Source organism: Polypterus senegalus, chromosome 10, assembly GCF_016835505.1.
Source record: "Polypterus senegalus isolate Bchr_013 chromosome 10, ASM1683550v1, whole genome shotgun sequence".
NCBI classification, from domain to species: Eukaryota; Metazoa; Chordata; class Cladistia; order Polypteriformes; family Polypteridae; genus Polypterus; species Polypterus senegalus.
Window position 1 is genome coordinate 22,057,161 of NC_053163.1, and position 15,323 is coordinate 22,072,483.

Sequence of the window (15,323 nt, forward strand, 5' to 3'; positions counted from 1 at the left end):
CGTTGCGTTAACTTCTGAGGACCTGCTCAGAGGACGCGTGAAATGAACGCTGGGAACGCGTGGCAGCCATGATGCGGGCGCGTACACGTTCTGAGCGTGAAGTATAAATGAGCCCTTAGGGTGGACTCACACACTAGGCACGTTTCTCCCATATTGTGTCCAAGTGCGATTGCAACCAAACACTGAGCTTAATGTTCTGGGCCTGGACAAACTTTCGTCATCACCATTTTACTTTGCATAAAGCCAAAACAAGATCCAAGCACGGAGTGACCGCACGCATGTCAAAATGATTTCACTTATTTTGGAGTAGTGTAAGGTAGGATAACGCTCTACCTTCTTACAGATTTATTGAGTGTGCAGCACAGCATTTTGCGGTTAATTGTGGTGCAGTGATGTTAAAGGAGGAATTTGCAGCTTTTCTTGCCAAGTACGATTCATGTTCATGTGTAAGGTGAGAATAAAAACCTGTTGTTAATTCAAATGGTATTGAATGAAATGAGAATTGGATAATCTGACTTGTTCCATCATTGATGTCATGTCTGTTTTCCGTGCTCAGGCACGTGGAGCGATCACACTGTTCCCGAATGCTACTGAATCATGCTCAGCTCACCTTTTCCACCAGAACTAGACCTTGGTGGGTTACATGCAGACAAATGTGCTCAGGCACGAAACAAATTGCCAGTGTAAGTACACCCTTACACACCCAAAAGATGCTCCTGTCGGCACAACAGACCTAAGTAGTCAGCACTGCAGCGATTGAAACACTAGTGTCCCGTGTCCTTTTCGTGAGGATGACTGCTGTATAAGCCGATCTAGACATTCTAGAGCCGTTCTCTTCGGAGCTGTTTGAATTGGAGCCTACATTACAGAAACCATCGCGTTTAAAAAAATCACACCATACCTGTTCTGTTACAAGTTTAGAACAACCAGGTTTAGAAAATGGATGGGATGATGAATGGACTGACAAGTCGCTAAAATGTGCAATTAAATAAGATTTCATTGTCCTGCCGCCTGTACTCACTAAAATGCCAGCATAAAAAAAAAAGTCTGCAAAAGACTTGTGGATGGTTGAAACTTGACATAACTTTAAGTCAATTTCCATGCCAAGTTTGGGTTTTACAAATCCCCGACTTTTACATACGAAATGGCTTCTGCACATTTCCAAGTGTAAGCAAGTTTTATACACGGGGCCTCAGATAAAATATCTAAAGCCTTATTATAATGCTTGGCAAAGTACAATGAGGAGGTTTCACAATTATCCTCACCTGCAGATAATGGAGGCTGTAGCTGCAAGCCTATAAGTTCACACCAGCCCACTGGATAGATGTCAGGGGACTCATAATCTACCCACTGATCATAGTCGTCATCCCAGCCATCAAAATGGATACGCAGCAACCGTCCGACAGTCCAGCAAACTGTGGCCACACAGATCAGCCGTGGTTCCATGAGGTCCACTGCCTCCAGTTTCATGCCAGGTTTGAACCCATGGTTAGGACGGTCCTGCAGCACAAGAAGATTGTGATGTACAATGAAAAGAACAATTACAAGGTCATCATCTGGGGCAATGAATAAAAATCATAAAGAGTTGAACTGGAGGGGAATTAGACAGCCACAAAATTCACGCTGAAACAATTACGGTTACATAAGGCAAAGATCTCCAGAGACAATTAGAGAGATGGGAGCAGGAGCCACTTTACTTACCGTGTTAAACAGGCGCGGTGGAGCTGCTCTGCTGCCCGTGTTTTTGAGATACTGCGACCAAGAAAAGGAGATCTTGTCATAACCTGGAAAAAGAAACCCAACAAAAGACAATGAAGAAAATAACTCCATGAATGCAACGGTTCAGACATACTTTGGCACAGGCCCCTTAAAGCACATTAAGTATCTCGATCAGGTAATTCAAACAACACAACACCTGTAGCTCAGACGTGTGATGAAGGGCTACTGCAAATGCTGCACAGGATTCAGACGGGCCCCACCAAGGAATGGCTGAAATCACAGTGCATTCATGCGGCCGAGGCTAACTCCATGCCGTAATCTCTCTTGGATGTTGTATGATTTAACAAAAAGCAGCCTGGAGTAAACCCACATATTTTGGTGTGATTGGAGATGACCTTGATAAATTAATTTCAAAATTCAGTCTTACCGAGCTCTCATCAGTAATTTGGGTTTCGGTTGTGTTAACGCTCTGCCGCTTGTATTATATTTTACCCAAGGGCGAAAAGGACAGTTGAGGATTCCCTTCTCAAAAACTCCTAACACTGGCTTGACTGCAACTTTTAAATTAAAGGAAAAGAAACAAGCATGGCTGCAATCACAAGATGTAAACAGATGGCACCAAACTGGCATCAATGTAGTCAATAAAACACATCCTTTGTTTAAGACTGGTTCTTGAGCAGAAAGATGTTGGAGCACATCTTACAAGTCTGATACAATGACAACAGTGTTGCACAGTTAAGAAACTAACTGTAGACCTCATCAGATTTTAGAAGGATTATCTGCCTGGTGAAATTTATGGAGTGGCTGAGGAAAGACCAAGTAGGAGTCCACATCACTGAGAATCTCTCAACACCAAGTATGTTGCTAAGATGGCTCATCAATGCCTTCTTTTTTTGTGAAGGGTGAAGACAATCAAGTGTCCCCCAGAATGCTCAGTACACTCTACAGATGTACATTGGAAATCATACAAACCAAATCCATCGTGGTCATCAATGGCAACTATACTGTGGCAGACTGCTAAACCCAGCAACAAGTGGGTACAATGGTCCAGTTCATCACTTTACAGCACTCCCCGTTCATACAGGATATATATGACTAGAGACGGCTTAAGAACGCAGTCTCCATTGGGGAAAAATCGACACACCCCACCAACAGACAGTTTATCAGCCTTCAATCCAATAGGCGATATTACAGCATTCACTGACCATCTTAGCAAACAGTTTTAACCTCCACGTCGTGTTAACTTACCTAGGGCTCCATTACATAAGCAAACCACATTGCAAGTCATTTCATCTTAAAGATTCAGTTTTACTATCTTAGTGGTGAAACACACACACAAGTACAATTCTAAAATAAGATGCAAAGAAAAACCATGTTAAAGAGAAGCAGATGTAGAAACTTCTTATGCTTTCTAAATAGTTACTTCTTTCAAATCCTCTAGGAGTCTTAACGTACTTTAGTCCTTCTAATGACTCTTCAAGAGCGAGAACATTTCTATTCTGGCAACACTTTTTATTTATTTTTATTTTTTAATTTCAACATGACAAAATACTGCCTGACATGAATCACATTGCTGATTTAACTTTGCTAGGTAGTGGTCTTCAAAAGAACATGAAACGAAAGGATGTAAAATTAATGGTTTCAAATTGCCAGAATTTACAACAATTACACAATCTTCTCAAATGTCACCAGGTATTTCTGTCTGTGGGGTCTTCTTCCAGGTCTCTGATTCATCCTGTTTGTCTGCTGCTCAGTTGTGTTCTGCATCCAGGATAACTTCTTGCTTGTCAATGTGTTTCAGTGTCTTGTCATCTTATTCTTTCTTGCTTGTTGTCGCTTAACCACCATAATGGGCTTGATGCTCTTCTGGTGTTAACGCTCTTCTTTTTCTTTGTGTCATTATGGTGTTTTTTTTTTTGTTTTTGCATTCACTTTGCCATAAACACAGAACAGGTCAGTCTGCCACCATCAAAAAATTCATATACAGGACCACTCTACCTTCATCTTCTTATCTTCATATTGTTTTTGGCTCTTCGTCACTTGATTACCTTCCACAATGCACTGGATGCTTAACAGATATCACTTATTTTCTTTTTCTGTCTGTCATCATGGGGGTAATCACTCAGTTTTAAAATCACGGCCACAGCTGTTCACAGATACCAGGTTTGCAGTGACCTAAAAATTATTGAATTTCCAGAATGTATCAGGCCATCAGTCTATTGAATAAAATCAAAATGAAGGTTCAAACCCAGTAGTTTGCTAAGGCCTGTCCATCAGTCATGCGTTTACTCACATTTTATTTTTTATATATATAAGGCTGGTAAATGTTTGGATCTAATTATATATATATATATATATATATATATATATATATATATATATATATATCTGTATATCTAGATACACACACACACACATTATTTCTGTATATATATATATATATATATAGATACACATATACACACATAGATACATACACACACACACACATATATATATATATATATATATACACATATATATATACACACACTATATATATATATATATATATATATATATATATATATATATATATATATACACACACATATATACATACACACACACATACAGCTGGAGATCCACAAAGGGGGGAAAAAATGAATCACGTATCATAAAGTAGTTTTTATTCCTGAGCTTTTAGCCCCTACCAGGGGTCTTCATCAGAGGATAATGCTTAGACTTACAAGAATCACATGCAAATATTTAACAAAAAATTATGTGGAGGGGGTGTGTGGGGGAGGTGGCTAAGTCCGTGTGGTGGTGGTGGTGGGGGTTATTGGGTGTAAAGTCTTGTTTATTATGAATAAGCTCTTCTTAAGTCTGCATATGCTGGATTTATGTCCAAGTGTCTGTTGATGGCGTTCTCATTTGATAGCCAAAGTTCGACCAGCTTTCTGGCACTTTCAGTACTGGCCTTAAATTTTACGTGAACATTGTCCGAAATTAAATGTATGTCCTGTTGATTTAGTATGTGTACAGATCAGTGATCGCGAGTCCTTCCTTCTGACAACATTGTGATGTTGACATTTGGACATAAATCCAGCATATGCAAACTTAAGAGGAACATGTTCATAATAAATGAAACTTTACACACACCCCCATAATTTCTGCTATATATTGCCTTTGATTCTTGTAAGTCCAAGCATTATCCTCTGATGAAGACCCCTGGTCGGGGCTGAAAGCTCAGGAATAAAAACTACTTATGATACGTGATTCATTTTCCCCCTTTGTGGATCTCCAGCTGCAAATATGCAAACTGTATGACAGACTCTCTCTTCTATATATATATCTCAGGCTGGTAAAATGTTTCATGTTTGGATCTAATATTTATTGATTTTTAATTTGGAACTGTAAATTATTCTTCTGTGTTTAATATTTTGTGATTGCTACATTGTTCTAGCACGTATGTACAGCACTGCTACGCCATATTTCTGCACCAGTTGCACTAGCAACAGATGGTTTTCATTGCACTGAAGATTACAGGCTAACAGAACTAAATTAAAATTAAATCGGTGTCATTCAAATAACTGCTGAAAACCTTCATACAGGTTATTCTCCAAGAACCTTTGATTCTACTGGCTTCTTGAGTTATATATCTCAGGTGACTCTAGTCTCACAACACTAAAACCACATTAAGAAAAAACACAGGATTACCTTTACTCTGCTACTGCTGGATAATATATTTTAAGCTATTTGTATTATTGCTGTGCTACATGTAATTTGTGTTTGTGATAGCAGGCTCAACTAGAAATAAGAATTTAATTGTGACTATTCTGGCAGCACACAAAAGGAAGCAGAAACCATTCCTGGACACAATGCTAGTTCACAGGAGAGTACACTCATGTATACAGCAAAACTTACTGACATGGGGTTGATTCAGAGCGACCAATGAACTGAAACACTGTGTAACCCTAAAACTACTATAATCTGATTTAATTCCAAGAAATTACATGCTAATAATAAACAACAACCAATGGATTTTAAATCTAATGAAAGTGAACATCTCGGCTGTAACCGAAGTAAACGTTATTACTATTTAGCATTTGGTGCTACCCCAATTTAAAGTTCTTCAGCAGGAATCGCCCTAAATTGAAGGCCTAAGAAAGAAAGAAAAGCAAGAGCGATGGTGTCCTGAAGAAATGCTGCAGGGATGTCATTAACTTTTACAGGGAAATCATGACCTCCCTTTCAGCAAATCAATGAACAGCCTGTATATGATCACCAACACATGTAGGCCATTTTTACCTTCACTTAAATAATGCATATCCCAAAAAAAGTAGGAGAAACAATACCTAAGTAACTTAATCTAGTCAGGTACATCGAGATACTGGAGAACGGTCACTACGTATTTGCTCAGTCCAAAAAAATAGGAAGAAGAAACGGGGATTTCATACCAAATGGTAAAGTGAGGGTAATTTCATTGCGGTCACAGAAGCCAGCAGGAAAGATAGCATGTGAGGAAGCATGGAAGCAGAACCAGTTATTGCTGTCAGGTGTCTCGGTAATATCCAAACCAATCATCAAGTACCCATCCAACAGGACCTGATAAAGAGAAAGACAATCAAAATGAAAATTGAAAAAGACTTAAAAATATACAAATATGTAAATACAATATTACAGATTATGTTAACCAGAGCCACTGTAAACATGCGATTCTGGTGTGACCTTTAATCTTCGTTTATTGTGCATTGATACACGAATTTCTCAAAACTAAGCACAGGAAATGTTTACCACTAGATTGCTTTCAATTCAGATTCGAATCCAAGAGGTGAAGGGTTGGCATATGGAATAACAGGCAGGCAACATTCATCACAAGCACTCTGAAGAGCTACTGGAAATTTTCAAGAACAGACAAACCATGACCTTCCTGCAACTTTATGCAGAGGCTACAGTAGTGTGGCAGACCACAGTGAACATCTAGCAATTCTCCGCTCCTATTTACCTTTTGCACTGTGGCAACACAAATATTGCCCAGATTTAAGGGATCAATTGCTTCTAGCTTCATCCCAACTTCAAAGAATCCACCTTCTGTATACACAATGCGAGCCTAAACGTGCAAAAATGATAAATGAATTGTGATTAAGAGTTGAATGCCATGGGCTTGAACACAGTAATAGGGTGCAGACAAAATGCCTACTGAGAAGACGACTACTGTATTATCGGTAAAGTGAGGCAGGTAGAGCAGGAAAGCAGTAGTTTATTCACTGCAGCCTTTAGGAAACACAGGAGCCATAATACTGTGTGTCAGAGACTCACCTTTTTGAAAAGTGTGGAAGAAGCATCACAGTAAACCTTTCGGGCGACAGGGTTGCTTCCAGTATTTGATTTATTACCTGTGGGGAGGAAATAAAAAAAGAATAAGTGGAGAAGATATAAAATTCAGATCGGTGCATCAGTCATTTCAGACCATGTCTCATGAAACTTGATAAATCTGAAGCAAGTTTACCTATCTGCCAATTTCCCTGCTTACTTTTTCCTGACTGATCCAAGCTGTAACAGGTATGAGGAGTGTTAGACTGGAGAAGCTGTTACCTACATTAGTTGACAGAAAGAGATCCTGAAAATGTGTCTGTGGTTGTATGACAGCAAAGAGCATTAACACTACTGTCACACAGCTTTAAAAGACTGGGCTTGAATTCTGGATCCATCCAGTATGTGGTTAGTTTGTATAAATTACACTGATGTAGTTTTCCTACTATGTCAAAAATATGGACTCGGCAAGTTAACTGTCGCCTATTAATTATCTTGTGTCAAATGCATCACTTGAGAAGCGGCTTAAGGGCTTGAGTGACTTTATTTCTCCACTGAGACTTGAGGTGGCACTGCATAATAACGATCTCTCTTGTTCTTCCTCTGCAGAATCACGTCACTTCTCTGACCAGGCCAACTGGGCCCACCTCTTCCTCCCAGAATCCCAAATAAATCAAGGAAGCAAAATCATCTGCAGTCAGCCTGAACTTACATCAGAATGACTCAATATTAACATCATTATCACATATTTTTTCATCTTATTTCATTTTATGGGGTTGGCCGCAAGGTGTCCCAATACACTTCTCTGTGTTCGTTCTCTTTTCACAGTTGGTATTAGTGACCGTGGAGCTCTACGTGAGCATGGTCTGTAGTCGACTAACCCCATATCCAGGATTTGTTTCAGTACTGCCGGAACTGACTCCATCTCCCTGCAAACCTGAAATTGGACTGGGCAAGTTAAGTAAATAAATGGATGATCGTATAAAATAGTTTTTGAGTGAATATTTAGGGTATTTTGTTGAAGCTTCCTGCTCTCTTAAGACTTATGTACCAAGTGGAGAGGTGGGGACCTCAAAGAGTGTGGTTTAGATATCTTACTGATAGATTAAAAAGGATAAGGGGGTTTTTCCCTTGACTTTTTCTAGTCAAAATAGACAATGTTTTTGGAAATACCAGTATGCCAAAATGTCAATAGAACTTCCATCAACTAATAATTTTAGCTTACCACAGCAAAAACATCTGGGCTATGTCCAGAACTCGAAAAAAATACAAGGAACTAAATCTGAAGCATTCCTCGCGAAATGTATACATGTCCTTATCAATATGCTGCTCACTGTAGAAATGATCTTGTCTCCTCAACTGATCGGAGCACATTCTGGACACAAATCCTTTCTGTATTTTGGACCTTTGCAATCTCCTTTATTAATCTTACCATATTTTCTCATCTTATGGCCCACTTGCTGGGACCAGCCCACAGGATGAAGAATTGGGCTTGACATGTGGCACCAGAATTCGCTCTCAGTATTCCCATCTTCATACAGAAGGCGCAGGCGACCTCCAATTACAGTGTCCACGATGGCCGAACGAGTACAAGACAGCTGATCTTTGTCCACCACCTCGACACGCATTCCCTGCCGGAAAGGATACTTCATACTCTCGGCCATCTGGTGAAAAGAAAAAAAAAAAAAAAAAAAAGTAAATCGATAGATAAGTTGAGTGTTTCTTGCAAAAGGTTTGTGAACATAAATCAGAATATGAACACTTTGCACTGAAAAACAGTAAGACAACATTCTTAAAAATTAATCCAAATTAGGAAGCAGATACCTTAACATAAAAATCCACAGGCAAGGTCTTTGCTCCCACTAATCTCTTCGTCAAATATGCTTTCCAGTCATCAATTTTCTCATGCAAACCTTCATTAAAATTAAGACAAATAATAAATGTATCGACTGAGTTGGGGGGAAAAACATGTTACTGAATGGAAAGGGTAGGCATCACTACATGATAGCAGGGTAAGTTCATCTAGCAGACACCACCACTGTGGCACACGTTCCATTCATACTCACTCTGTGGTGGCACCAGAAGCTTTCCATTCACTGCACACCAGCCAATTGGGTGGATTTCTGTGGTACCCAAGTTGCACCAGAAGTCATGAGTATCATCATTTTCGAAACCCTCATATCGCATTAGCGCCCTGTACCCTGATTTAAAACAAACACAGAACAGTAGAGTGGATAAGAAAAAGGCAAAAAGCACTTTAAAAACTGTACAGAAATCAAATAAGCTTAAAAACACAAAGTGAACAATTCCTTAAAAGGACTCACGACATAAAAGTTAAACAAAACACCGACAGGAAGAGAAATGAGACGCATACCAGCCAGTTGAACGATGTGTGCAATCCAGTATACTTTGCTGGGCAGAACAGCATCATTGTTTAGTAACTCCACTTTTACTCCCACACACACATCCTCCCATTGGTCACAGAGAGGAACCTATGGAAAGATGATTCATAATGAGCACACACTTGTCCCGCTTTTAATTATAATACTACATAATGGAGGTTATTCATTTTGATGGAACAATCAGGAGTTTAAAATTCATTTTTACTCTGCTTGCCAAAGTCTGTACTCACGTGTTGAAAACTGCTCACTGGGGCGGCACTGCTGCCATTCACTTTCAGGTAAGCTCCCCAGTCAAAACTCGGTGCAAGGACTGCAGATCAACAAGAAACTCTCTGTTACAAAGTGTTGGTAATGACTTCAGACAACGTTTGCAATAATTGATTCATCAACTCACCTCACCACACACTTTATATATTGAAGAAAAAGCAAAATTAAATCTCATTGTTTTACTCTTTATTTTTCATACTTTAGCATCAACAATTATTTTCTTTAACCCGGGGGCACTGTAATGTATCCTACTCTACATCATAAAATGCCTTGCAAAAAAATATTTATTTTTACAATTAAAATAGTAGTCATTATTTATACTAATAAAAGGCAAAGCCCTCACTGACTGACTCACTCATCACCAATTCTCCAACTTCCCGTGTAGGTTGAAGGCTGAAATTTGGCAGGCTCATTCCTTACAGCTTACTTATAAATGTTAGGCATATTTCATTCTGAAATTCTACACGTAATGGTCATAACTGGAACCTACTTACGTACATATATACGGCCATAGCCTGCAGCTCGGTCGCCGTGTGAGGCGGAGTTGCGTCCCTCATCGCCACGCCTCCCACGTGAGTGCCTGCCCATATAAGGCCGTCCGTCGGCAGCAATCCAATAGACACGCTGCCGCTAAATATTCGCAGGTGAAGGACTGTGCTTATGCAAACGAAGATGAGTGGTCAGGGATAGACTAGTGTTTGGCACAAACTCAGCAAAAGTGCGAGAGAAACTTTTAAGTGCTAACATTAAATAAAGCCGTGGACATCGGAAGATCACACGAGATAGCACAAGCACAGCTGAGAACCTTCGATGCATGTACTCCGAGTGGCTCACGTGAACTGACTGTGAACGCAGTACGCAGAGAACAAGAAAGAGCTCCAAAGAGTGCTGAACAAAAAACGCATTACACAATTGAGAAGGCAGCAAAAGAATATGAAGCGAGTGACGCATACAAGCATATTCATAAGTGCAGCTACTGCGGAAACAAAGCATGGTGTAAACCATAAGCTTAAATTAAGTTCATAGACACGCTGCCGCTGGCATTTGTCACGCCTGCGACGAATACGATATTTGTGAGATACAAGTTTAATGAGAAGATGAGAATGAGCTAACATTAAATAAAGCCGTGGACATCGCAAGAGATAGCACAAGCACAGCTGAGAACCTTCAATGCATGTACTCCGAGCGGCTCACGTGAACTGACTTTGCAGGACTGGGAAAGGTAAACCCGTGCATGCAGTGTGTGATGTCTCAGATAAAGAGGAAGACGAGCTGTTTATTGATGCAGTAGGAAACGAAACACCCTCTGACGCTGAAGAAGCCTTTGTACACAAATAAATAGGAAAGCAAGGTGTAAAGCTTAAGTTTAAATTACGTTCATAGACAAGCTGCCACTAAATATTCGCAGGTAAATCAACAACTTAATACGGGGAATGCCTGTTAAACATCTTAGATTCACGAGTACCGATTTGGGTAGTGAACACTTCGATGAATGAAACCTGTTCAAAAAACGCATTACACAACTGAGAAGACAGGAAAAGAATATGAAGCGAGTGACGCATACAAGCATATTCATAAGTGCAGCTACTACGGAAATAAGGCACGATGTAAACCTTAAGTTTAAATTAAATTCAGACAGGCTGCCGCTGGCGTTTGTCATGCCTACGACGAATACGATACTCGCGAGATACGAGTTTAATGAGAAGAAGCAGGGTATAAACGAGACTTTTCATCACTTTGTAACGGAGTTAAAATTGTTGTAAAGGAGTTAAAATTGCTGGTGAACGACTGTGCTTATGCAAACGAAGATGAGATGGTCAGGGAGAGAATAGTGTTTGGCACAAACTCAGCAAAAGTGCGAGAGAAACTTTTAAGTGCCGGGTCTGAACTAACATTAATTAAAGCCATGGACATCACAACATCACAGAAACCTGTTATCTTTACAATGGTTGACAAACACGGAATATAACTTGAACACAACACATCCTCCAAATACGAACCTGATTGAAAGAAATAATGATAATCAAACCCTTGATGACAGTTACACTCATAACAGTCACAAAACAATTACATTGACAATCAAGTTACGTTATTTTTAAAATGATTCCTTTTCTTTATCATAACTTCTTTAACACACTACGTCTCCGCTGCGAAGCGCGGGTATTTTGCTAGTATTACATATAAAGAGTACAGCCTGCAGTGCATGAAGTGGAAATGAGTCTGTGCCAGTATACTCTACTTTTGTTGGCTTTGTGACTCTTATCCTGAGGCATTCCAATTTTACACGATTTCTACATCGTGCTGGGCAGCGGAATTTGTAGGATGAATCGTCATTGTAGTTTCAATCGCAATGAGATGTATACTATACATCAGAAAACTAGATGGTTGGAAATTAGCAGGGCCCCCCTTGGAGGTTTGATGGCGATGAGGTGCGTACGTTAGATAGGATCCCCCTGGAGGATAGAGAGGGAAGTGCCAGTACTCAATCACTGCCAGTAAGCTGTGCCAAATAATGGAGAAATGCTGGTACTGCCAGGAGTACACCAAATGTTTACCTGGGCATTTGTAAAATACTGAAGTTCATGTTATCTCTTTTTGGATTCAAATATCAATTTATGGCTAATATAATTTAGTTTTTATGTTAATTTCATAATTGTCACCTTGACAGAGGTGCTCACCAACACTTGTCACACAATTACTCGGTTTCCTTTGATGACCACACCAGCCATATAATAAACTGCTCAATTACCAATGAACAGAGCTCCAATCCAATTCAGTCATTGTATAGAGCAGATTCAACAATATATAGCGCTAATAAGATTACAATTTAACAATACAAATAATTAACACATACACAGGAAATAGAGAAAAGTGTAGCTGGTGTACTTCCAGGGTCTTCCTGAATTCTATGTGTCAAATGTTAAAGTAGTGTCAGAGCAGCTGTTCAAATACAGGATAGCTATGATGTTCTGCAGATAATTATATTGTTCCACGACTAAAATCCCTAAATGCTGCTCAACAATGTTTAGATCTTAAAGGCTGAAGTTGCACTTTACCACTCACTTAAATAATTAAAGTGGCAGGCTGCGGTATTCAAAGGTGTAAGAAAGGAACGACAGTCTGCACAGTCTTAAGCAGTGAATGCAGGCAAGAGGCAGATCTTCAACTCAAAAGCACACTATTATGGGAATGCCTTTTCTGTTTATGTTGTATGCTGAATTTTCTGTTCTTAACTATTAATCATTTTTTGGAAAAAAAATGCAAGTGTATTGCACTTTAAGCATACAACTGGATAATAACATGAATATCGCAAGCATCCTTCTTTTGATGGACGTTTTTCACATTGTTTGCCGTTCTATGGCACTGGCCACTATGGGGTCCTGTTATGTTATAAATGTTTGTCTCTCATACTGCATTAAAAGATTAATGATTTTCTCATCAATCACTATAAACTACATAGGGTAAGTAACATAAAAAATATTTTTGGGTGGAGTATTCCTATAAATTAGTGATCAACACTAGCAGCCACAATGTATTGTGCATTATCATGAACATATGCAACTATTCAGCTCTTATGTTTTCTTGGTAAAGTGTCTTTTATAACAGTTGGTGACAGCACCACTTCTAGGAGAAATGTGGTATGCTTGCTGAAAATAACGGATAAGCTGTTTTTGTACTTCAGCCGAGTGTTACACTATAGCAATGAAATTCCTCACCATTTTGCTCATTGCTTCTAGACTAAAGTACATTTTGCATATTTTATTTTTACTGAATTCATCTACTCTCCAGATATGGATTTTAAACATTTACGTCATATTTCTATTCAAATGAATGCTTTATCTCAAAGTACATATATCAAGTATTACAATACTGCAAAACAATCAACCAAAATTCAAATCAATTGTATAACTGATGAGATTATTCACTTGAAATTCTTAATGTGAATTATTCAAGCACCAGTTAATTTTAAGCATTATCAAAAATAAAAATAATTAAATAAAGCACACTGCAATACACAAATATAAAAAAATCAATCATGCATTTCATTTATTTGATTAGGTGAGGCTACTTCTGTCATTTCCCTCAGAAATCAATGACAAACTTTTTTGCTTTCTTCATCATGGTCTTGGTAATACAGTCAGCCTGCATAATAATTGACTCTCCTTTCAACAAAAAAGATAACAGTGGTGTGTCTTTCATTTGCTAGGAACATCTGAGTACTGCGGTGTTTTCTGAACAAAGATTTTTAGTGAAGCAGTATTTAGTTTTATGAAATTAAATCAAATGTGAAAAACTGGCTGTGCAAAAATGTGGGTCCCCTTGTCATTTTGCTGATCCTGTCACTGCTCAATGCTGATTACTTGCAACACCATACTGGTTGGATTAGTTTGTTAAGCCTTGAGCTTCATAGACAGGGGTGTCCAATCATGAGAAATGGTATTTAGGGTGGTCAATTGCAAGTTGCGCTTCCCTTTGACTCTCCTCTGAAGAGTGACAGACAGCATGGGATCCTCAAAGCAACTCTCAAAAGATCAGAAAACAAAGATTGTTGAGTCTCCTGGTTTAGGGGAAAGGCTACAAAAAGCGATCTCAGAGGTTTAAACTGTCTGTTTCAACTGTAAGGAATGGAATCAGAAAATAGAAGGCCACAGGCACAGCTGCTGTTAAACCCAGCAGGTCTGGCAGGACAAGAAAAATCCAGGAGCGGCATATGAGCAGGATTGTGAGAATGGTTACAGACAACCCACAGATCATCTCCAAAGACCTGCAAGAACATCTTGCTGCAGATGGTGTATCTGTACATTGTTCTACAATTCAGTGCAATTTACACAAAGAACATCAGTATGGCAGGGGGATGAGAAGATGCCCTTTCTGCACTCACGCCACAAACAGAGTCGCTTGTTGTATGCCAATGCTCATTTAGACGAGCCAGATTCACTTTAGAACAAAGTGCTTTGGACTGATGAGACAAAAATGGAGTTATTTGGTCAGAACAAAAAGTGCTTTGCATGGTGGAAGAAGAACACCGCATTCCAAGAAAAACACCTGCTACCTACTGTCAAATTTGGTGGAGGTCCCATCATGCTGTGGGGCTGTGTGGCTAGTTCAGGGACTGGGGCCCTCGTTAAAGTTGAGGGTCGGATGAATTCAACACAACATCAACTAATTCTTCAGGATAATGTTCAAGCATCAGCCACAAAGTTGAAGTTGCGCAGGGATTGGATATTCCAACAAGACACTGACCCAAAACACAGTTCGATATCTATAAAGGCATTCATGCAGAGGGAGAAGAACAATGTTCTGGAATGGCCGTCAAAATCCCCTGACTTGAATATTATTGAAAATCTATGGGATGATTTGAAGCGGGCTGTCCATACTCGGCAGCCATCAAATTGAACTGAACTGGAGAGATTTTGTATGAAGAATGGTCAGAAATACCTCCATCCAGAATCCAGACACTCATCAAAGGCTACAGGAGGACAGCGTCTAGAGGCTCAAAGGAGCAAAAAAGAGGCTCAACTAAGTATTGATGTCATATCTCTGTTGGGGTGCCCACATTTACGCACCTGTCTAATTCTGTTATGATGCATATTGCATATTTTCTGTTATTCCAATAAACTTAATGTCACTGCTGACCTA

The 15,323-nt window shown here is 39.4% G+C and overlaps 1 protein-coding gene across 4 annotated transcripts in view; it reads right to left on the minus strand.

Annotated features, from left to right (window-relative positions):
* The window catches only part of LOC120536921 (lethal(3)malignant brain tumor-like protein 2), a 79,955-nt gene that overhangs the window by 13,168 nt on the left and 51,464 nt on the right, over positions 1-15,323 (minus strand). For all 4 annotated transcript variants that reach the window (XM_039765496.1, XM_039765495.1, XM_039765498.1 and 1 more), the window contains exons 5-14: positions 9,647-9,726; positions 9,389-9,506; positions 9,081-9,215; positions 8,839-8,927; positions 8,447-8,678; positions 7,021-7,097; positions 6,707-6,811; positions 6,159-6,306; positions 1,702-1,784; positions 1,266-1,500 (exon numbers count right to left, since the gene is read on the minus strand). In XM_039765496.1, coding sequence (XP_039621430.1) covers positions 1,266-1,500; positions 1,702-1,784; positions 6,159-6,306; positions 6,707-6,811; positions 7,021-7,097; positions 8,447-8,678; positions 8,839-8,927; positions 9,081-9,215; positions 9,389-9,506; positions 9,647-9,726 — 1,302 coding nt within the window. The remainder of the gene's footprint in view (positions 1-1,265; positions 1,501-1,701; positions 1,785-6,158; positions 6,307-6,706; positions 6,812-7,020; positions 7,098-8,446; positions 8,679-8,838; positions 8,928-9,080; positions 9,216-9,388; positions 9,507-9,646; positions 9,727-15,323) is intronic.